We start from the raw sequence: 25254 nt of genomic DNA on the forward strand, positions 1-25254 counted from the left end.
TTGTGGCCTCTCCCGTTGCGGAGTACAGGCTCCAGACGCACAGGCTCCAGACGCGCAGGCTCAGCGGCCACGGCTCACGGGCCCAGCCGCTCCGCGGCATGTGGGATCTTCCTGGACCGGGGCATGAACCCCTGTCCCCTGCATCAGCAGGCGGACTCTCAACCACTGCGCCACCAGGGAAGCCCTATAGAATGTACATTTTTAACTAGTCTTTTGATGTTTAAGTGTGTCTTTTCTGACAGTCTTATACCAATCACAATGTATTGTTTTGGTTTCCTTAAACTGTGATGAGTTTTTAAAACACCTGCAAAGAAAACAGGGCTGAAAATTTTAAAACCTATTCTTTTCAATTGTCTTTCCACATCTTATTCACTAACAATTTGACTTTGCTACTTGCCTTTATTGTCTTTCCAAAGTATTAACTTTGTTTTCAGAGGAAAAACTTCCTTCCAATTCATTCATATTGAATTGGTTTGAATATATTTAAATTATGTAATTGTACAACTGGTTTAAGCAGATGTGGGATTAAATGCAACTTGAAGGGGACTGTGGTTAAGAAAAATTGTTCTTGTAAGCACTTAAATTCTTTAATACTTTAAGAATTATATAGAATATTTCTGAAATTCTACCATAGTTAGGAATATGAGAAAGGATGGAATTATCAGAAGGAAAACATGAAAAATAGATAAGGTATTGTGGTATCTTCACATATTAAGCTGTTCTGCAGTGCAAACAATGGACCACAGTTACACCTGACAACATGGAGAAGTATCAGGAAATCTGTTGAGTGGAGAAAGCACCTTTTATAGAATGTTCAATAGCAAGCAAGATTAACTATACGTTGAGAGATCCATTCAGACATGGTAAAATTTTAAAATCAAAGAAGATAATGAAAAACACATTTTTAGACTGGTAGTTCCTTCTGGGAAGAGGAGGAGGATATGCTAACAGAGGGGTGCAGGAAGTTTTCAAATAATCTTCCCTTTTCTTGAGCTGGTGTTGTGCACATGGATGTTTAGTTATTATTTAAACTTTATGTAGAACAGTTATCCATTCATACGCATATTTAAGTAAAAGTTAAACCTTAAAAGGAAAGAAAATAGATCAGATAAAGAGAGTGAAAAATAACAAAGACAATATACAGTTGAATATATACCCCACCAAAAGACTCAGATAATGAACAGCATACTTCAAAAAGAGATTAGGGAAAGGGACTTGAAATACCTGATTATTTTAAATATATATGTAATATGTAAATGTGTGTGTGTTTGTATTTTAAATAGTACCTGAATATTTAACCTAATTATGCCATTACAGTGATAAAAGCATGGAAATAATTCACATAAATTGATTTTTACAAAAAATCACTTTATAAAAGTTATTTTCATCTTTGTCCATTTTTGATTATCACTCTAAATATGGTTAAAACTTTATAATGCACTAAAAATAATTAAAAAGAACTCCAATAAATTCATTTTTTCACCAGAAACATTGCCATGTTTCTAAAATGCATACCAAGTCTGTGCTGTCTCCACTCATGCCCGACAATAACCCGAGAATTTCTTTTATCGTAAAGGTCAGAACCCCTGCTAGTCTCTAAGTACTTCAGACTTCACCTGATTTTAAATCATTTACAGAAAGGATAGTGTGCCCAAATGCCATTAACCTTCCTTGGCCCTTTAATCAGCATTTCCCTAGATAGAAATTTAGTTGTACTTATTTGACCTTTAATGATTGAAATCCAACTATTTAGTATGCTAGTCTGGTAATCTACAGCTTAGATAATATGTTTCTCTGACTTCCATTAATATGCTCTAAATAAAATACATTTATCTTATCAGATGATACAACATTTTTTTGAGAAATAAATTTTATATAATGTGACTAGTGTGTTTTTATTTTAACAAAATAAAAACAGTAGTAGTATTTTTATATCCGAATAACTATTATCACACTGACTTGGTGTTTATAAGGGTTTTTTTCAGTTTGAATGATGAGGTAATAATTTACAGAAAGTAACATTTACCCTTAATAGGTGTAAGTTCTATTATGAAGAATCTTTATAACCATTGCTACAATCAAGATATAGAATATTTCCATCACCCCAAAAAGTTCTCTTATGACTCTGTTCAGTCTCCCTCCCTCGCCCTCTACCACCCACTCTACCCACTCCACCCACTGGCAACAATGATTTCTTGTTCCTCAGTATAGTTTTGTATGTCTGGTTTCTTTCAGTTACCATAATCAGCGATTCATCCATGTTCTTGCATGTGTCAGTAGTTCTTTTTTATTGCTGAGTAGTATTCCATTGTACAGCTGTACCACAATTTGTTTATTAACTCACCAGTTGGTAAGCATTTCAGCTGTCTCTGGTTTATGGCAATTATGATTAAAGCCTCTATAAACGTTTGTGTACAGGCTTTTATGTGGACATATATTTTCTCTTGGGCAAATGCTTAGGAATGAAATTGCTAGATCATATGATAAATGTATGTGTAATTTTATAAGAAACTGCCAGACTGTTTCCCAACGTTGCTGATTTCATAAAAATCCCGCGTCTGGCTGGAATAATTTTGCTTTTGCATGTAGAACTAACTTTAACATTTCTTGCAGCACATGTCTGCTAACAGTGATTTCTCTTAGCCCTTTCTTTGGAGGGGGAGGGTCTGAAAAAGTAATTAGCATTCATTTTTGAAAGCTATTTTTACTCCATAAATAAGTCTGGATTGGCTTTTTTTTTTTTTTTGATATTTTAAAGATGTCATTCCACTGTGTTATAGCTTACATAGTATAAACAAGAAGTCTGATTTAATTCTTTTCCTAGTTCCTTAGTATAAAAAATGTGTTTTTTCCTCCGGCTGCCTTCAAGATTTTCTCTTTGGTTTTCAGCAGTTTGATTGATATGTCGAGGAGTTACCTGCTTAGGATTCTTGATGTCCTTCGTTATTTGGAAAAATTCTCAACCATTATCTTCTCAAATAGTTTTTCTGCTCCTTTCTCTTCTTTCTGGGATTTCAGTTACTCGTATGTTAGATTCTAATATTATATTCAACAACTTTTACATATTATGGTTTTGGGTTTTTTTTAATGTTCACCCTTTATTCTCTTTGTGTTTCAGTGTGCATAGTTTCTGTTGATTTATCTTTAGGGTCATCGATTGTTTCCTCAGCTGTGTCTAGTCAACAGATGAGCTTGTTGAAGGAATTTTTCATTTCTGATATTATTCTTTTTCTAACAGTATTTCCATTTTAATATTTCTTAGAGATTTCATCTGTCTTCTCAAATTCCCCATCTATTTAGGTATGTTTGCCATCTTTTTCTCTAGATTCTTTACCATAGTAAGCGTAGTGATTTCAAAGCCTATGTCATAGATCTAAATTTCAGGTCAGCTCTGAGTCTGTTTCTGTTGATCGCTTCGTCTCTTGAAAATGTTTTTTTGTTTGTTTTTTTATTTTGTTTTGCTTACATTTAAGTGCGTCTTCTCATTTTTTGTTAAATTCCAGTCATGCGTGGAACTATAGAGGCTGAGATCAATAGTATTTGTCATTATTATGGGAGGTCGAGTCAGTTTAGTCAGAAGCTGGCCTGGATCTGGATTTTATTATTGCTGTGAGTTCTGTCAAATCACCATAGCTTTCACAGTCCTCTAGCAGTGTGCTGTTGCCTAAGCCTGGGGGGCTAGATGCTAGAGACTTTTTCTTAGTGTTAGTACTCCACCGTCAGCTTTCAGTCAGCCAGCACAGATCCTCAAGGGATAGACTGCTGCTGTCTTTCTGTACTAGATTGCATTGGGGCTGAGGGAGAGTTCTCTGTTGTTCTGGTGAGCCTCAGTCTTAGGGAGGCACTGTGTGCCTGGGCCTCCATGAAACAAGGTGGAGAGCTTAGAGCTTTTTCAGTGATTCTGTTCCTTCTCTCTCTGGCAGCTTAACTCTGTCTTATATTTGTGAGTGGTTTTGAAGCATTTCCTGCTTCTCTCCCAGCAGTGGGAAATCTCTACTTGTTGTCTGGGCTCTTTGGCCAAAGACATTTCCTTGCCCCTCCGCCAGAGGTAGAGAGTTTTTTTTTTTCCTCTCCTCCTCCTCCAGTTATAATTAGTCTTTTCCTGTGCCCTGGCAGTGACAGACTTTGTTGCTTTTTCCTAGTGGATTAAGGCTTTGCTTTACAGGGGAGATTTAGAAGCTGCACAGAAAAAACCATTTACACTAATGGATGATTTCACAGATGCCATTAAGAGGGTTCTAGTCAGTGGGATCTATTTTGATCATAGTTGCTTAAAATAACACAGAATTTGTAAAAGCTGGACTGCAGGTAATTTTTATATTCATATTTCATTTGCTGATTTTGTTCCTGTTTTCTGAAACTATTTCACTAATCCTTCTTGATAATTGATAATTATGAGGCATTTTGCCTTTAAAAATACTTAACTCCCAAAACCTTTTTAGCTATTGGCATTGTCCTTTTTTTAATATTAATTTGTGACTGCTGTAAGTCAGTGATTCTAAGGACACTCTTTTTTTTATATACATATAAATTTATTTAATTTATTTATTTTTGGGTCCTCGTTGCTGCACGCAGGCTTTCTCTAGTTGTGTCGAGTGGGGGTTACTCATTGTTGTGGTACAGGGTCTTCTCATTGTGGTGGCTTCTCTTGTTACAGAGAACGGGCTCTAGGCACATGGGCTTCAGTAGTTGTGGCTCACGGGCTTAGTTGCTCCACAGCATGTGGGATCTTCCTGAACCTGGGATCGAACCCATGTCCCCTGCATTGGCAGGCGGATTCTTAACCACTGCGCCACCTGGGAAGTCCCAAGTGTACTCTTAATTTAAGGTTGAAATGTTCATGATTGCCACATTCTTGTTAGAAGGAACTAATACCCATACTTGGTGATACAACTATATACTTTTTTTTTTTAATAAATTTATTCATTTTTATTTTTTGCTGTGTTGGGTCTTCGTTTCTGTGCGAGGGCTTTCTCTAGTTGCGGCGAGCAGGGGCCACTCTTCATCACGTTGCGCGGGCCTCTCACTGTCGCGGCCTCTCTTGTGGAGCACAGGCTCCAGACGCGCAGGCTTAGTAGTTGTGGCTCACGGGCCCAGTTGCTCCACAGCATGTGGGATCTTCCCAGACCAGGCTTGAACCCGTGTCCCCTGCATTGGCAGGCAGATTCTCAACCACTGCACCACCAGGGAACCCCTACTCTTTTTTTTTTTTTTGCGGTACGCGGGTCTCTCACTGTTGTGGCCTCTCCCGTTGCGGAGTGGAGCACAGGCTCCGGAGGCGCAGGCTCAGCGGCCATGGCTCACAGGCCCAGCCGCTCCACAGAATGTGGGATCTTCCTAGACCAGGGCACAAACCCGTGTCCCCTGCATCAGCAGGCAGATTCTCAACCACTGCGTCACCAGGGAAGCCCCCCTTTTTTTTTTAAAGCTGAGGGGAAAGTCAAGAGACTTCTTCCCAACAGGATGGAAATTTTATTTTTTATTTTATTTTACTTATTTATTTTTGGTTGTGTTGGGTCTTCATTGCTGTGCACAGGCTTTCTCTAGTTGCGGCAAGCAAGGGCTATTCTTTGTTGTGGTGTGCGGGCTTCTCATTGTGGTGGCTTCTCTTGTTGCAGAGCACAGGCTGTAGGCGCACAGGCTTCCGTAGTTGTGGCACGCGGGCTCTAGAGTGCAGGCTCAGTAGTTGTGATGCACAGGCTTAGCTGTTCCATGGCATGTGGGATCTTCCAGGACTAGGGATTGAACCCATGTCCCCTGCATTGGCAGGAGGATTCTTAACCACTGCACCACCAGAGAAGTCCCACAACTATATACTTTAGATTTAAAAATCCAGGATGAACAGTGTAAACATGATTATTAGTTTGATAGACATTATAAATGCCAGACTACACCCCCCCCCCATTTTTTTTAACTCCCATTTTATTTACAAGAACAAACTCTTCAGCCCTCACTGAAATGGTTAGGCAGGGTAAAAACTTCTTGAGTGGCAGTTTAGTAAGGAAGTGATGAGCCTGGACTCTGGGGCCAGACCACTTGGGTTCTAACTAGTTTCACATCTTAGTAGTTGTGTGACTTTGGACAAGTTACTCAGCCTCTTGATGCTTCAGTTTCCTCATCTCAGTGGGAGATACTAATAGTATCTACCTCAAATGTCTGTTGTGAGAATTGTGAGAATTAATATATGGGAAGCACCCAGAACAGTGCCTGGCACATAGAAAGTACTATATAAGTGTCCGTTGTTATTGTTGTTTGCTATAAGATTCTCATTATAAAAATCTCAAGATGTTGATAAGCTGAACCAAACCAAAAATGGAAAGGCGAGGGACTGGAAAAAATACTCGAAAGAGATTATTTGGCCACAGGCTCTTCCAGAGGCTACAAGAAGAGAAGGGCAGAAGGAGTGACCTAGCCACAAATACTGGAGTATAAAGCCTTGGTCACCTTTGATCACATCTCAATTTCTGATCACACATTAAAATGCACTTGGGTAATTGAATCCAAAGCTAAGTCCATGGAGCAGGGGTGGAAGGGAGGGAAAAGAGAACGGGCCCAGCAGAGTGTTGGCCAGAAGAGCACAGGCTCACTCCTGTAGTTCCTTCATTCTGATCAGAACACTAATAATCTGGAATTGGACTCACTAATGGATTATTATTCCAGGTTTAGCTGTGTGAATACCAACAAATTATTTAACCCCTTTGACTTTCAATTTCTTTATAAAATGGAGATGATAATAACTAGACTTGCTAATGTTGTTAAAGGAAATAATCCATACAAAGTGCTTATTATTAGCTCAGTGCCTTAAACAGGAAGTGTTCCGAATGGTTTTCATTTTCACCACCATGCCCCCCGTCGTCATTATCATCCTCATCAACTGGTATGTAGAATCATAAACTCCTGAGTCCCGACCTGACACAGCCTCTGCTTCTACACTATTTCTCATACCTCCAGCTTCTAAAGGGAATAAGTACACAGAGACTAAGACCAAACAGATGCTCACACTAATATTACGATGACGCTTTGGCCTCATAGGTAGACCCTAGTTGAACTAGCCTGGCCTGTTTGGAGAAGTAGATGATGGAGACCTGATTTGGTCTTTCACTCCTGTATATACCAACACAGCTCTTCTTTGGCAAAGTAGAGAGGCTTTAAACCCATGTCATCTTCTAATGATTATAGTTTTATTTCCAATCTTTATGCTTTTTGCTTCTTTTTCTTGTATGAATTAGGACCTTCATATGATACTAAATAAGTGTTGATAGCAGATCTCCTTGTCTCATTTCTGTTCTCAGGGGGAATGTCTTAGTTCGGGCTGCCATAACAAAATGCCACAGACTGGGTGGCTTAAACAACAGAATTTTATTTTCTCACAGTTCTGGAGGCTAGAAGTCCAAGGTCAAGGTGCCAGCATGATTGGTTTCTGGTGAGAGCTCTCTTCTGGCTTATAGACGGTCACCTTCAACCTTTGTCTTCACATGGCAGGGGCAAAATAAAAGAATATAATAATGAAAAGTTTTTGATCTAGTTCTAAAGTGATTAAGCAGAGACTGAGTCCCCAGAATACATGGATGCACTGTCACTTTTAATTTATGTTTATTAAAAATATTTGACTATGAAAAATTAAGTGGAAGTAAACTACTTTCCTTTAGATTTCATATGATAGCAATTAACACAGCGAAAGAGGCAGCACGTTAAATAGATTTTCTTGTTGGACTTCCTGGGTTCAGATTCCAGTTCCTTCATTTACTAGCTCTGTGATTCTGGTAAGTTAGCTAACCTGTCTAAGCCTCAGTTTCTTTTGTAAAAGGCCTGTAAGAAGGGCCTTTTGAGAAGATTCAAGTGATAATCTCTGTAAAGTGCTTGGCACGTAGCAACCACAGTTTATTGACCATCAACATTATTTTTGTTAAATTAAACAAAATTTAAATTAAATAAACAAAATTTAATTTTGTTAAATTAAAAGACACTTGAAAGTAATTCAAGTTAAGGAAGAAAAATTCCTTCTGGACACAACTACTTGAAGTTAAAGAAAGTACAAATAAAATAGCCTTTCCGATATATTTATTTTAGCATATGTCTGACCAAATTATTTTAGTGAAAATGTCTCAACTACATGTAAAAGTAGCTTCAGAATACAGCTTAATTAAATATTTTAAAAATAGAATTAATTTGAGAAACAGAGCCTTGTCACATTGTAATAAGTTGTAATATCAGTCTAAAAAAACAACATTATTTATTAATTTTAGAAAACAGCTATATTGTAATATAGTGTACTCTTAGCTTTATTACATGTCAACCATATCTTTTTGAAAAAGGTTCACAATTAAACAGTAGATTTTTAAAGAGCAGCAGTGATGTGAGTCTAAGTCTTAAAAGCTAATACTGGGGTAGAAATATACATTTCTTAAACTATTAAAAGATACAGTCCTTTCATGAGAAATTGTTCAAAGAACTATTCCTATATTCCTAAAGCATGTAATTTAGGTACTTGAGTGCCAGAGTTTCTTTGGAGAGTGTGTGTCAACCCATTTCTTCTGTCACATAAAATAAGAAATCAGATGTTTAAAAACATTGTGCCCAGAGATGCAGAGGGACATTTTGCTATTAAGAATACTTCGGATTTCTGTGAATGTAAATTTATAAGTCTAAAGAAGTAAACTTTTCATGAGGAAAATGGAAAAATTTCCAAAATGACTTAAAACATTGCAAATATTTTTACTTTCTTCCATCGGATGATTTATAAACATACTGCTGTCTTCCCTTAATTTAAATTTCTGAAAGATTGGGAATGTTTGTATTAACCAGATATATCTATAGTAATTACTGTTTATTTTCATAAAGGTTCAGAGGTCCAAAGAGATGACATTCTGTGGATAGCCATGGCAGGGACTCATCAGATATGGGCATTCCTGTTGGACTGTGGCAGATTACCAAAGAAAAAGTAAGTGGTAACTTCGGTAACATCTCTCTTTGGGTAAACGTGGCGTTCACAGAACTCCTTTTCCCGAAGTCTTCATCCTCGTAGCTCTCACTGTGCTGGTCAGGATGTGCTGGGCTGTGCTACCATAACCAGCAGCCCAGGTCCCTGGTGGCTTAGGACGAGGTCTGTTTGCTGGGGGAGCACTACTCTGCCCCCCAGGCTGATGCAGCAGCCACCGTCTGGAGCTCTGCCAGCTGTCCTGGCAGAGAGAGACAGAGCTGGTGAGTTGCTCACTGGCTCTGAAAACTCCTCAGAAGTGACACACATCACTTCTACTCACATTTCGTCAGCCCAAGTAAGGCTCGTGACCACACCCAACCTTGGGGAGCTTGGGAAGAGCGGTCCCCCCGAGCATCCACAAGGAGAACTGGGAGCATCTTTTATTTTAATGCGTATTTCTAATATCCCTGATCATTAATTCAGATATCTGAAGACTGCATAGCAGAGTAGTTAATAGCTCAGGTTTTGTAGTCAGGCCTGAGATTGAGTCCTGGCTTTGCCACTTATCTACATGAGCTTGGGAGAGTCACTTTAACTTTCTAAGCCTCAGTTTCCTTATTTATATCTACCTCATAGGCTTGTTTTGAGAATTAATGTGTGTGAAGAGCTCAGCCTGGTGCCTGGCATGTACAGTAAATGTTGGTAGCATTGCTGCCACTGTTAGGGGTATAAAGCTGGAAAAGTAGTGTCTCTACAAATTTTCTTGTATTTTTTCTATAGAGCCTGTCCTATTCTCCCTGACACTGGGGTTAGGGTTCTCTTTCCCTCCCTTCCCCGCCCTCCCCTCCCCTCCCTCCCCTCCCATCTCTCCCTTCTTCCCCTCTCCCTCCCTCTCACCCCTCTCTCTCTCACCTTCTGTTTTTGGTTGCACTTGTTTACATAACTGTTCTCTCCTAGTAGACTGCCTCTTAAAGGAAAGGACCCTTTCGCATTCACTTTTGTGTCCCCTGTACCTAGCACAGTATCTGACACATGATAGGAGCTCAGTAAGGGTCTGCAGAAGAAATAAATGAATGAAAGTCATAGACCATAAAGACTGTCAAACCACCCTAGAAAGTAAGTGTCAGTCACCTCAGTTACCTTTATCAGTAGAAAGGGGCAGTTATATAGATAATCCAAAATATCAGATATTCTAAAGAGTGTATATGTGTGTGTTGCTTTGTACGATGTTTTGCAACATTTAATCATTCATCTAACAAATATTTATTAAGCAAACTAGGCACTGTGCTTGGCCGTAGGGATGAAATGATATGTTTACTATATTAAGAATAAAATGAAAAAATGTGGTTACTGTTCTCAGAGGAAGAATCAGATCAGCAAAAACAAACAAAAAATAGTTGGGAAGTACAGGCGCTGTGTGCAAAAGGAATCACTGCAGTAGTCCTTTAAATGGAAGTTGTCCCTTACATAAATAAGAGGAACACCTGATATAAATAAGATCTGAGGTATCAAGGAAGGCTTCCTGGAAGATGGTACTAAACTAAAACCTGATAGAGAGTAGAAAGGAGTTCAGAAGAGTAGAGGTTTTCTAGGCAAGAAATGACCCTAGTGATGTCAGTAGCAGCCAGATCATGAAGTGCCTTGTGAGTCTTCTTTAGAGATTTGAAAGTTATTCTGCTTATACCTTTATAGGAAGTTTTAAGCGGGGAAGCGACATAAGATTTGTGTTTTTGAAAGGACACTGGCAGCATTTGGAGTGTGACGGTACTGGAGACAGAGCTACAAGTGAGGAGACGATTGCTGTTATCCAGGCCAGAGACGATAGTAGCCCAAACAGCGACAGGACCGATAACATATAAGATGAGGAAGAAAGTAGTAGCAGAGGTGACCAGAATATGCTGTTGTAAGCGATGGCTGTTTTGGACCTAGATGGTCAACAGTGGACTAAATTTCCACATAAGTAGAGTTGTCACTTGTTTGCAATAGTAAAGTGTCCATTTGAATCACATTGACCTGTATTATAATTTTAAGGACCCTTTATCTTTATTTGTTACTGATCTTCAAGTGGTAATAACTCCTGAGCTTTTAGAAGTTACCGTTTCTCCCCACTCTTTCTACCTTTAATTAAGGGAACTCCTTTTTAAAATTGTTGTAACTCCTTTATTTGTTTGGCATATTGGTCATTACATGTATTCCTCTGAGTAGGTTATTTTTACGAGTTCCTTGAATAAATGGCTGTATTTATACATTTTGTATCCCTTTGCCTCCACTCCTGGCTCCCTACCAAAGTTAGCGTTGGGATCATATCAACTAGTAAATGATATGATGGTCATTTTAGACTTTTGCATGTTGTGCCCTATTAGGAAATGATATACATATAGTCTCGTGATTTTGCATCTGAAGTCAGCTTCTTCCCTTCCCTCAACCCAGGACATTACCATGTCTTCCTTACAGTTCCTCTGACATAAACTTAGAAGCCAAGGTATAAAACTTTCTCTGCATTACAAAAGGAATCATTACGATAGTCCTTTAAATAGAAATTTCCCTACTGTATATAAGAAATGGATTTGTACAATCGATTAGTTAAAGCAGTGTAATCATATTATTATCTTAAAATGAGTACCTGGCTGTCTTTCACAAATTATTCTTTTAATTCTTTTTTCTAGTCTCTACTTATATACAAGAAAATAAAACATTTTTAATGAAAATTTAAGCTTTAAGCTATCAAGAGCTAGAAAAGGTTACCTAGATCTTTTTAATTCCCTTTCAGAACCTAATGTTGCATGAAGCTAAGAAGAGGTCAGGAAGTAAAGGTGGGATCTAGCTGTACCTACCTCTCATCACTTGGAGGAAAAAAAAAAAACTATCCCATCAATGATATGATCTTTATTCTTATATTTCTAACTTTGTCAGTGATTTCCTGTCTTGCCATTGAGAATAGTTTCATTTTTGTGTATGTCAAAAATTTAAAAAGGTAGAAAGGTCTCTACACAGTGGATAAATAAGTTAATGATTAGAAACGACAGTGAAAGGTGATTTGCACAATGTAGGCCAAGATCACTGGATTTTTTTTTTTTTGTATATAATGCTGTCACCATTGATTTACATTCATTTGTTTAATGAAATTGGACACAGTATAACAATGTTGACTTCACCTATGAATTTGTCTTTTTTAGTGAGTTAAAAAAAGGAACCTGCCTTCGGTTTGCTGGAAGTGGAAATGAAGAGAATCGAAATAACTCATATCCTCACAAAGCCGGTTTTGCCCAACCTTCAGGTCTTTCTCTGGCCTCAGAGGATCCCTGGAGCTGCCTGTTTGTAGCAGATAGTGAGAGCAGTACAGTGAGAACCGTCTCGCTGAAAGATGGAGCAGTAAAGCACCTCGTGGGAGGAGAGAGAGATCCTATGGTAATGAGAAGCACTCTCATGTGGTGTGCCTGCTTGACAAGCTTGTGATTTTCTGAATTGTGAAGAGTTAATAAAATTTAGGAAGGAGAAAGTTCTTGGCTTGTCCATGTTAAAATGGAAGTCAAACCAAAGGAAATGTGAGTATGAAGAACTACAAGTAACAAAACCACCTAAGAAAATAAAATGACTCGACTTGATTATATATAAATGTCAAAGTTTCAGGAGAAAAGGAAGGATAAAATATTGATTACCAAGCAAGGGGAAAACATAGATTAGATATCTGGCAGTAGGGTGGAAAGAGCACCAGATCAGTAGACTTGACCTGTTCCTGATCAGATGTGTGATTTTTGTGAATAAAATTCCTAAGCACCACAAATTAATTCAAGTTCAGAATTCTATCATTTTTTTCTAATTTCAGTCAAATGCCCAGCCCTATTTATATGAAATCAGACTTTTTCCCCTTTAAGTAGCATATACAGCTATCTTAATTTTCACTTTATACCCTAACAAAGCACTGTAAAAAAATTTTAATACATGCTGTTTCTTTCTTTTTTTTTAAAAAAAAAAAAGAATTTATTTGCTTTTGGTGATGTTGATGGAGTAGGAATCAATGCAAAGCTTCAACACCCACTTGGAGTAACTTGGGACAAGAAAAGGAATTTAGTTTACGTGGCAGACTCTTACAATCACAAGGTGAGTCTTGAAAGAATTATATAATACCCTGCTTTTCACTTGAGGTATTTAAAATGCTGAAAGATCTGTGAGCCTCCTACAATTGCCGCTAAAATATAGCGAGGAGTGACAGTTTTGGACAACTGTACATAAGCCTTTCTGTTCTTTTCTTGGTCCTTTCTTGCAGAGAGGATGTGATGGTACTCTGAGCTGGGGGGAAAGGACTGAACAAATTCCCAATGACTAGCCAAAACTTGTGAATTGCAAGCCATTAAAGCTGCTTAGTAACATGTTGAGTAAATGAGGACAAGGCGGGTAGCAGGGAAATTAACATGTCAACTAACGAATGAACATTTTTGAGCCTTTGCACAGTTGCCATGCCTGTTAGCAAGTAATTCCATTTTCATCAGCATTTCCATTTTTTTGGTCTCTACTGCATTCTTACTGTGCATTTTTCCTTTTTATAAAATCAGTGGAACCCAAATGTTAATATTTTTGTGATGAGAGACTGTGAATTTAATGTAATTGAAACACAGCGAGGAGTCATTAAGTTTAACGTAAGTAGCCAAGTCCTCAGCCAATGTTAGATATTCATGAGAAGAAAGTCAGTTCCACTCTGTCCCATTGTGAAGGGAGAGAAGAACATTAAAATTTTTTTTTTAATTCCATAAATAATTTTATCAAAGATTGCTTCTAGAAGATAGGACGTAACTGGGGATTTTATAGTGTTTAGCCCTCAGAATGAAATATCTCCCCTTAGACTGTAATTTGAATGTTTGGCTTTTTAAGAAAATATGGAAATGTCTGTTCTTTTTCTGAGATTTATTAAGAATACTAATGTCAATCAGGAATTCTCTGGCTTGCTTAATATGATACTTTTCCATACTAGAAATGTGCAGTTGAGCTTCAGATATATAAATTTTTGTTCTATCTTCTTAGATTAAAGTTGTGGATCCAAAAACAAAAAACTGTACAACATTAGCGGGAACTGGAGATGCAAGTAATGTTATCGGTTCCAATTTCACCGACTCAACTTTTAATGAACCAGGAGGCTTGTGTATTGGAGAGAATGGTCAGTTATTATATGTGGCAGACACCAATAACCATCAAATTAAAGTGATGGATTTAGAAACAAAAACAGTTTCTGTGGTAAGTAATCTTTAAGTTAAAGGGCATCATTTTAAGAAAGATTCTAAGATCCTCAGCAACAACAGAGGCACTTTTGGTTAGGCCATCTCTAGTGGTGAAAGTGAAACATGTGGGTAGAGTAGTGAGTGGGTGCCTATTCCAAGGATATCCTGTTATTTTTAAAATAAAAATTCCATTTGTGCCAAGAGTGTTTGAGAAAGATTCTAGAAGTTGGAGAGAATTTGATGAACTTTCAGAAAAGGGAAAAAAAAAAAAGGACTCATCTCTTTTTAAATGTATGGACATACTGACACACTACACATACAAACTATGTGGGTTGGGTTGTTTAATCTTGAGTGTTTTTTTTTTTTTAATGATCCTCTGACTAGTGGGTAATCTTTGTTTCCTATGGTGAATCCATTACCAAATAATCTTTAAAGGAAGCTCTAGGAGCCACATTTCTCAAGACTTAAAAATAAGATTGGAAGAAACTTAAGTAAGTTCTAATTTTAAAGATATGGACATGGTCTCTAATACAAGTTAGCCCTTTATATATCACATTTGCCTGGAAAAATGCAAGTTTTTTTCCTAAAATTCTAGGAATTTCCAAGATGTGTTTTAAAATAAAAACACAGATTCCCATCATAAGTGTCATTTCTCTTGACATAGATCTCTGATATAAGATGAATGACATCTTATAGTTGGCAATGAAAATTATAAGAGGGTGTATATTATATCCACTACATTTAAATTGATAAAGTTTTATTTTAATTTCCTGCTATCTATAAACATATTGGACAGTTAATTCAGTTTCATTCATAAATGTTGGCAGTTTTTTGGCCAGGATGAAATATTTTTCTGAACCTGCAAAATAATCATGAGGAAATTTAAGTAAACAACTTCTGATTCAGAAGAGAATGGCAATTAAGTTTCCTTGACACAGAATCTCATGTTTGTACTGAAGTCTGAAAATAAGCTCTGTCAGTCTATAATACTATAAAGTACTTGTGCTTTAAAAAACAGATTTTCTTGTTTTCTAGCTCCCAGTCTTCAGATCTGAAAGTGCTATGGTGGACGGCCCATTCCCAGCAGAAAAACAGAAGACCTTACCCAGACTACCTAAATCTGCTCCAGACATTAGACTTTCCCCGGTGGCTGCATCTCCAGGGCAAACTCTTCAGTTCAAGCTAAGATTAGACCTCCCATCAGGAACAAAGCTAACTGAAGGAGCACCCAGTTGCTGGTTTCTGTCAGCTGAAGGTATGACAATAATCTTGCAAATGCAAATATTTCATAAATTCTTGAGATTTGATCTAGTAATTTTTCTCATTTGTGATATGTTTACAGTTGGGCAGGATTTGAGGAAGGTCTTGTAAAACAGAAAGATCCAGATTGAACCCCACTTTAGCAGTTTTCTTTAGCCTTTGAGATTCTTTTATTAAATAACAGTGTAACTCACCTGAAGTTAATCATAATTGCCGCCATTTGCTATTAAGCAAATTCATTATATGAGACAGACTCGTGTGGTCTTAGAATGTTAGGCCCTTGAATATTAGGGCTGAGAGGCACCAAAGGACACCATCTGTTTTAAAACTCTTATTTTATAAGTGAGACTATGGGCTCAAAGAGATAAAGTGATTTGCTGAAGGGCATATATTGAATTAGGTCAAAAGATGGAATTTGAACCCAGCTCTGCTGGTTCTTAGTGTAGTGTCTTTTCCATTGTGCTACTCCATCTCAAACTAGCTCTAGGGTTATTAGTCCTAAAAACGAAGTTAGTTTTTTAAAGACATAAAATTCAAAGCCACCAGTTATGCATTGGGATGTTACAAAAGTTTCCAAACCCCACTCTCGGTTTCTGTACTTAACTCACCATGGTTTGTGAACCAGCACCGGTCCACAGACTATACTTTGGTGACCCTGTTCTAGAGCACTGCAGCATAAAGAGATCAAGGAGGGAGGTAGGGACCCACATGGAAGACTGAAGAGTGAATAAGCAAGTAGAAGCAAAACCAAGAGAGAGGGTAGTTTCCTGGAGCAGGTGTTTTAAGGAGCGTAAGGATCAGCTGTGTTGAGCGCGATTGATAGATCAGGTGAAATAAGGACTAAGAATTGATCGTTGATTCAATGTTATAGTTAATTGATGTCCTCGACCAGGGCCGTTTCAGAGTGATGGAGGAGGTGCCTGATTAGAGCAGGTTAAAAAAGAATTGAAGGAGAGGAACTGGAGAAAGTAAATATAGATAGCTCTTAGAGGAGCTGAGCTAAAAAGATAAGGGAAAAGAGAGCACTTGCCCTCAGGGGAAAACGGAGTTGAGCGAGCAGCGTGTTTGTTATATTGATGGCAAAGATCAGTAGAGGAAAGGACTGCTGGTATGTGTTGCGGGGTATCCTAAAGGATAGGAGGATAGGAGAGGTGGCAGGCTGGCCTTTGCCAGGAATGTGGACCTCATTTCCACGGTAAGGAGGGAGGGCCCGGTATGCGACCCAGAGATCTAGATGGGTAACTGAAGTGGATGCTTGTGGAAGCACTCTTCTGCATGCTTCTGTTTTCTTAATTATTGGGAAGCACAGCTATCAGCTGAGAGTGGGAGTGAGAGGTGGTGGGGGAGGTTTTGGCGGTTTGAAAAAAGAAGAGGGTCAGGAAGGTGGGAGGGTGACTGCATGAGGGAAATACAGTGTGATTGCTGAACGGCCGGGAGGCTGTGTTTGAGGCTGGCTGTCATGAATTGAAAGTTAGGCTAGTCCACGTGGAGGCTGTTTGTCTCCAGCCAAGGTGAGGCACAAGGGAGCAGAAGTGTAGGTATTGGCTAAGCAGTTTAATCAGCAGGTCTCTGGGGTCCTGATCCAGTATTAATTATGATTACCACTATACCACTAAATCTCAGATTCTCTTCTAAAGAATTAAATTGATTTTTCCCTGGAGTTTGATTTTTTTTTAATATATTCTTGCTTTTAACTGAATTAACTTGACACAAACTCTAATTCAGTTCTTTGGTGGTTTTATTATTATCTTTCACTTTTCCAGATAGCGTCTGTCAAACGCTTTAGAGCTTTCAGTTGCTGTTCATTTTATTTCAGTAGTATCATTAGGACTTGACTTACCAGTTATTAAGCCTGAAGCTGTGTTTTCTCCTCTAGGGATTCCAAAGGTAGAATTTGAGCCCCATTAACTTTCTTGCTACAAGAATGCCAAAGCCATTGCTTAAAAGTATGCCATTCAAGTAGAAGAAAAAACATTGTTGGAGGAGGATGTGTAATTAAATACAGATGAATTACTATGATTAGAGTCCAGGCAGAGCCTTTGTCCTCAGTCACTAATTTGTGATCTCTTAATCTCAGAACATTTCCTGTTTGAGTCTATTCTTGAAAGTATTCAGTTACTGTAAATTATGTAAAGATTTGGGTGTGTGTTTGAATCACAGTGTGAACTTATTTCATGAACTTATAAGTAATCAGTGTACTGCTTGTCTTCTAGCAGTGCTTTCCAACATCTCTAAGAGAGTAGGCAACAATTTGAAAGTGAACAGTAGTAAGTTCCCGTCCCTAGTGATCTTGCTGTGTCCTAGCCTCCCGTGCTCTTTCACAGGTTCTCACTCAGTTTTGAATTTGCTGCCCGACTCCTCCTGTCTCAGGCCCTCTCACACACTTTTCTTTTGTACATCACCCAGATCCAGGCTTTATGCCTTCTTACCTTGGTACCTTCTCAGAGCAGCAGCTACTGTCCTGCAACTGCCCACTTGGTATCCACACCAAGAGAACAGAGAGATCTGCCGGAAGGAACTGCTGAGTTAGAGTTTGCTGGCTCTGGAGTGACTGAGCCTGTGGGGAAATAACCCCCATCTACTCCCCACAAAGGAGAGGGCTGACCCGTGCAGTACTAGAGGAGGATGTTTGGGCAGAAGAGAACTCAAACCCTGGCCATTCATTCCGCAGTCCTCTGTATGTTCAGAGCAAGTCCTCAACTGCCAGTTTAACTGTCCTGCCTGTGTCCATTAGTCTGAAAGCATTGCATCATTTGGAGATAACTGCTCTTTAACCGCACACAGAAAAATTAAATTAACAGAGTATTTTTTTAATAGGATACTGGTAAATTAACATGTTTATTTTAACCCTGTCAAATACACAAGTTAATTAGTATCAAGTTATTGGAGTACAAAACATGGATAGTGTTAAAGGAAAGTGAAGTGATCTGAAGAGAAAGTTCTTAGCTATTTTTAGCTGTCTATTTTAGATACACGTGATGTGTCCAAAAATTATCTAAAGAAACACTGTTTTATTTCTAGAATTGGACATTAAGATAGTGTAATTTACTATTTTCCTGTTTTTATTTAACATAAGAAGTTCCCCCACTAGCCTGCTATCTAACAAAGTCAAACATTAAAATAAAACATATTCTTCAGTCCAGAAGCAAGCAAAAAGGCCAGAGAATTTTAAAAGAATTGTTTAAAAGCTCTGCACTTAACTCTTTAGATTCTCAGCCTTTCACATTCTCCTTACTCTTATTTGATATATATATCTCAGATTTAATTTTTCAATCAACAGAATATTAGAAGCAATAAACTAAAGGAGAGATGAAGAGGACCAGTAGAGGCAGGTGCTCTAGTCTGTTGACTCATCCCGAGGTCAAAAGAGAGAAAAGCTAAAAAGTAGACATAGAATTTCATCACTACTCAGTAGATGGTCCAGTTTTTGTACAGATGGCCCCGAGTTGTCGTTAAATCGTTAGATTACGTTCAATGTATTCTATTTAAGATGGCAGGAAAGCAGGTCCTGCATTTCCCAAGTGATGGCTCTTAATTAGCTAATGCTGAGTGTCAGCCTAAGTATGCACTTCCTCAATATGACACATATGTTCCTTCTGAGAGAAGGCACTGGGTGAATAAAAACATTTTAAAAACTTTAATACTAGAAGACTTAATGATTTTTAGTGGTTTTTTAGACTTTTGTTACATAGATAATCTATGTATTTAAGTCTCAGAGGAGTTTTGTGTGTTAAAATGAGGTAGACAAAGTCTATTCGTTTTCTACATTGAGTCCCTTGGAATAATGTATTCAGTGTTACTTGTTTCTAAAAAAATCAGTGGCTTTTTTTTATTACCACCTTTGGATATTCAATAATTCATCGTCTTGAAAGTCACTGCAGAGTTATACATACATTTGTATTCCCTGGATTATTTTGTAGTTTGCATATTATATTTCTAGACACTTATCTGGTAAAAATGATCTATTTTCTGAAGTATCCTATGTTTATTTCTAGAACTTATTAATAGTTTTCATTTTAAATTCCATAATCACATTTTAAATCTATAACCATATTGGCAGTATTCATCTGGATTTCAATAGAAATAACTTTATAATTTATTTTACAGTGTTCAAAGGAAGAATTTTAATTTGACATCAACATGATTAGACGAGGAACTTCTTCTATCTTACTTTGTATCCTCCACACAGAGCACAATGCCTGGCACTTAGAGGCTTTCAGTAAATATTTGTTGATGGAATGAATCTAGTGTTCGTAAGGTCTGTCCAATTTCCTACTTGACTTCTTATGCAGTCTTAATAATTTACCTTTTTATTTTCTAGGCAATGAATGGCTTCTTCAAGGACAGATACCATCTGGAGAGATAGAGAGCATTTCCAGTCAACCAACAATCTCACTGCAGATCCCTGGGGATTGTTTATCACTCGAAGCCGTTCTCTCTATCAGCGTATTTCTTTATTACTGTAGTGCAGACAGCAGTGCCTGTATGATGAAGGGAATTTTGTTCAGTCAGCCTTTACAAATAACCGATACACAACAAGACTACATACCTCCAGTAGAACTCAAGTATATATTTTAGCAAGCTGGCTAGCATCCCAGTGCCTCCTGTTCTCCATCCCCACCATCACTGTGTAATTTATGAAAAGAAACTTTATTTCTGCCTCTGGGTACCCAGAAACCCATTGTTGAGTTCTAGCAACTGATACTAAAATAAAGCTAGGCTCCTTATTTATTTATTATAGACAAATTCCTTCCTTCTCACTGTGTACCAGCTAAGTCATTGACCATGATTTGAACCACGATCCTGTAATCTGTGCTGCTATTTGGCACAAGACCTAAGTCCACATTATAGGACAGAATATTATCATGAGATAATTTGCAGTGAATACTGATAACAATAATGATACCAAATTTTTTTTTTTTTTTTTTTTTTTTTTTTGCGGTACGCGGGCCTCTCACCGTTGTGGCCTCTCCAGTTGAGGAGCACAGGCTCCGGACGCGCAGGCTCAGCGGCCGTGGCTCACGGGCCCAGCCGCTCCGCGGTATGTGGGATCTTCCCGGACCGGGGCACGAACCCGCGTCCCCTGCATCGGCAGGCGGACTCCCAACCACTGCGCCACCAGGGAAGCCCCGACACCAAATATTTTAACTAACTTTTTTACATTTATCAGGCAGCACATCTGAATGTGTAAATTGCACAGTAACTTTAAACAGAGTTAAGATCCAGTCCACATATTATAAGGACGCCCGCCATTCAAGGTGCGAGTTCTGTTTTAGGCCCCCAAAAACGTCTTTTCATCACAGTAGCAGCTTAAAGAGTACCTAGGTGGTAAAAATGTTCTTTGTTCTCTTCTGCGATTTTCTCATTTGAGATATATTTATTCAGTCTATTTTAAATTATTTGCTATTTTAACATACCATTATTAATGGTATGTTAAATATTCTGTATGTTTCAATATACAGAAAATATATTTCTATATTTCTAAAAGTTAGAGTCCCTAAGGACATACAGGCTCACTCCTTTAACTTTTCTCTGAATGAACAGTCTTACCAAATAACGGATGAATCCACAGAAATGTTATGACTTTCGAGGAGAAAGGGACTTTGGGACACATTACTGTCTGTGATACCACTTAAAGAACTGTGACACTGAATCTGATGCAAATGGGTATGTATGTTGTCTTAGGAGTTTACATTTCAGTTGAAGCGTTAAATGCAGATGTTGTTGGGTTTGGGGGTTTTTTTGGTTCCCATATTCAGAATTTAAATTATGATCATTTATTGTGATGTTTTTAAAAATTACTGTCAAGGCTTCAAAGTGAAAATTTCAATGTGAAGTACTTTCATGCTATTAATATGTATAGTATATCTTAATATATTACTTTAAAATATTAAGGCTGAAACATACAGTGATTTGATGACACTTTTTTGGTGGGCTTTTTTTAACCTTAAAAGAAATAGTCACCAGAAGATACTGAAAGGTTTTTTTTAATCATAATTTCTCTTTATAACTATTTTAAAAGCCTCTGCTTGTTTTTACTAAAACTGATTCAACATGTTTGTGGTTTAGTCAGCTTATAAGATTTTTAAAAACAGGAGAATCATATTTATTCAGTAAATATTTATAGACAATATAGCATAATATGCCTTCTCCCTTCAAAACCAGTGCTCAATTTGAAGTGTAATTTTTAAGCATGATCATCTGCCCATATCTTTATATTTTTTTGAACTATAGTTTTGAACATACTATTCACTTCTTTTATTCAAGTTACCTAAATCTGAAGTAAGGAAATGCATAGATCATGACTTTCATTTAATTTGTAGCCTGCTAAAGATATTTTTAAAGAGAAGTATTATAAATGTAAAGTTAAAAGGAATTCTGTTTAAAATTATATATAAGTACCGCATAAACCTTTTCTCTCCATAAAAAAAATATGTTCTGTAATAAAAGGATATATAACATTAATTTGCTCTTTTATGGAGAATAGGCCATGGTAATTTTTTAATCTCATTTTATTATTATAGTTCTCATTTCCAGTTGGACAGGATAGGTTGGCTTAATTTTTTCCTATTTAAGGACAATAATTTCACTCTCTGAAAGAAGTATATACAGTTTTAAATTGCTAATTCAGGAATGCCTGATAACTGTTTTTTCAGTATTATACACAAATATACACACTGTATGTATTTTCATATACACTAAAATCCAAAAATATTTTAGATGTTCACTTTATCTAGACAGTTTTCTGTTAGTATTAAGCTTATGCTCTTCTTGACTTTCAAAGTACAGTTTTACTGAACATTCTTATTCTTAGCCAGCCACTAGTCTGCATTGTTTTCTACATTCAAAGTATTATTTATATGGATTGGTATGATTTTTTGTAAATCATATTAAGCAATATAAATAGGTTCCTAGAGTTTATGACTAACATAAATCTCTTACGTAAGAGGAAGCACTAGAAAGTCTATTTTTAAAAACTTTGTGATTCCTGACTTTGTTTTCTATAAAGATTTCTGCATATTTTTTAATTTATGCATGAGGAAAAGCAAAAGTTATGTTCAGTGATAGTTTAAAAAAAGATTTTAGTGTTAGTCACTGTAATCGAAGTGCCAGTAATGTGGCATTACATACACTTAGACATGATACCTGGGATCTTTGCCCTAAATTATTCTGCTTTGTCACCATTTTTTCTGCCACTCGTTATGATATCATTTCACAAACGGTAGAATTTTCTTTTCTGAATTTGTAGTCAGGATTGATAGCTCTGAAAAGCATTTTGCTTATCTTGAAAATGCTGTCTGAAGCAAATACTTAACCTTTTCACAGGGGAAGCTTTACAGTTTAATCACCCGTAAGCGTAACTTTGGTAAAGTTCAATGACTAAACAATTTTCTCCTTAACTGTTCTAATAATATATTTAGCTATAGTGTTATCAGGTCTGCAGAAACCTATAAATCTTAAAACAGCCAAAAAAAGCTTAGTAGAGGTAGATGAGTGTATATATATATGTATGTGTATATATACTTACGCAGATACAAAGATCAACTCAATTTCTCACATGGCCAATATACTTTGGAGCTAGTACCACTGAAATGTTATTCTCTGCTTGTTTTTCCACAGTTGGAAAATTTGCGAAGACATTAATAATACATACCTCTGTAATATAATTTTCTGCTTACCCAACATTTAGCATTAGTTTATATCTGCCAATTAAAAACAGTCTAGCCATTATATTTGGCATCATGTTTAAGAACAGTCATCAAAAACTAAAGTTCATAGCTCACAAGTTGCATAAAAATATATATGCAGAGGGACTGTGTCAGTGGCGGACTAGGAATGGTGGACTTGTGAATATTTTTGTTTTCTACTTTTCCGTAATTTTTTTTAAATTGAGCAATGGGTTATTTAAAAAAAAAACAAAACCCAACTGGGAATGTGCTTTAAAGATTTAAAATGAACTGAACAGTAAGGACTTGTTCTATAATAGCTTTTCTAACGTCACTTTTATTACCAAAGATCAGAACACAGTTTAGAGCTCTTTGATCTACCACTTCTCTTAAGTATGTGATATGGTGGAGACAGAAATGATTATGGCTTTTTCTGCTGGAGTTTTTATCGTGTGATGTAGCGTAGCGTTTATGAGCACAGACTTTGCAGTCGCTTGGATTCTGCCCTATAAACTGGGGTTGCTATACCTGCCTTATGGAGTTGCTGTAAGGACTCAATGAAATAGTGTTTGTATAGCAGTTAGTAAAAAATGAAACTGCTAGTTATTGGCTTAGTTAATAATAATGATAATAACTTATGTCTATAAACACATGGCTTCACATTTTCTTTGCAACCACAGTTTCTAAAGGAAACGAATTTCTCTATCAACTGTTTGGTATTTAATACTCTCCACAGAGTTGGAATTCAAGAAGAGAAAGTTTTATAATAAACATAGTACTGTTTTATAAACGTTGTTATAAAGAAACACCTACAGTTTTGTTTTTTTAAGACCTGGAACTGAGTAATACACTTCCTTAGAGGGTCCAGACATACCCTAAACCACATTCCTGGAACATACTCTGACGGTGCTTTCCTAAATCTTCCAAGTGCCTTCATGCATTTTGCCTCATTTGAGCTTCAGAATAACCTTATGAATCAGACAGGTAGATCTTATGTCCATTTTACAGATGAGGAAGCAGCTTTAGAATGTTGGCAACGTGTCTCGAGATCAGCGCTCCCCGAATAACGGCTGATGCTGGAGCGGTGCCTGGTGCGGGCAGTTGCTCAGCCAGTTTTGTTGAATGACTAAGGGTGACTAGTGAGTGATGGACCTTTTACTTGAACACAGATCTCCTAATTCCTAGCTGTACTCCTACATGTAGAGTGAAAACAGACTGGGATTAAGAGTACTTACTTTTGTGAATGCTTTCTTAAGCCTTTGGCAGTACTTAAAGTAATAATAGCTAAATTTATTCATTGCTTACTATGTGCCTGACAATTTTCTGAGTGCTTTCTGTGTATTAACTGATTTAATCCTCACAACCACCTTATGAGGGAGGTACTATTTTCCTTATTTCCCTCATGAAGAAACTGAGACATACAGAAGTTATAAGCAGTTACACCAGTGTAATGGAGATCACACATTGAGGACTGGCCAAGCCTGGGTACATCTACTCAACTACCATGCTGTGATGCCTGTCTCTCAATTTTTTTTTTTTTTAAGCATAAATCTTCATAGTTATATATAGTAACTAATCAACACAAAGAACCCCAAAAATCCTAGTGGTGACTGAAATGTAAAGTAAATCCGTTTAATTTTACTAGCTTTGGGGACTTTTCATTATACATAGTTATCCTTCAGGGTTTGGAACAGTCTGTATAATTGTTTTTCCCAGAAGATTTTATGTACCATTCTTTCTTAAATTCAGATATTATCCAGTTTTTCTTAGCAGATGGATGTATTAAAGAATTAAATAGCTTTTCAGTTCTAGTTCCAAAAGTGCTATTTTAATTAGTCTTCAGAACGTAATTGTAAGACCTTCTCACAGAATTCTTAGCACAGGACTCTCTCAAACCCTTAAAAGCTTATTCGTATTTAAGAAAATACCGTTTTAATAACCAAAGTGAGCCCTAGAAACGTAACATTTGGCCAATCTGTTAACACAAAGTCATCTGCCTACTTGATTCGTAAATAGCTCTGAAGTATGTAGGGTATGTAGGCCTCGCCCCACCCCGCAAGACTCAGATATTTGCAATTCTATTATAGTAAAGTTTTCACCAGGTCAGCCTATCGTTCCAGCTTTAGGTACTGTTAAAAGGTATGAAGTAAAATGCTACGTACCATTGATTACGATTCATGGTCATCTAAATACA

At 37.2% G+C, this 25254-nt stretch overlaps 1 protein-coding gene across 1 annotated transcript in view; it reads left to right on the forward strand.

The window, feature by feature from the left end:
- The window catches only part of NHLRC2 (NHL repeat containing 2), a 59617-nt gene extending 39486 nt beyond the window's left edge, over positions 1-20131 (forward strand). Inside the window, exons 6-11 of the mRNA XM_027112657.1 lie at positions 8842-8941; positions 12097-12328; positions 12899-13021; positions 13940-14149; positions 15169-15388; positions 19715-20131. Coding sequence (XP_026968458.1) covers positions 8842-8941; positions 12097-12328; positions 12899-13021; positions 13940-14149; positions 15169-15388; positions 19715-19971 — 1142 coding nt within the window. The 3' untranslated portion in view covers positions 19972-20131. The remainder of the gene's footprint in view (positions 1-8841; positions 8942-12096; positions 12329-12898; positions 13022-13939; positions 14150-15168; positions 15389-19714) is intronic.
- The last annotated feature ends 5123 nt before the right edge of the window (positions 20132-25254 follow it).

Source organism: Aethalodelphis obliquidens, unplaced genomic scaffold, assembly GCF_003676395.1.
Source record: "Aethalodelphis obliquidens isolate GAN/ISIS:26980383/991018 unplaced genomic scaffold, ASM367639v1 scaffold11, whole genome shotgun sequence".
NCBI lineage: Eukaryota > Metazoa > Chordata > Mammalia > Artiodactyla > Delphinidae > Aethalodelphis > Aethalodelphis obliquidens.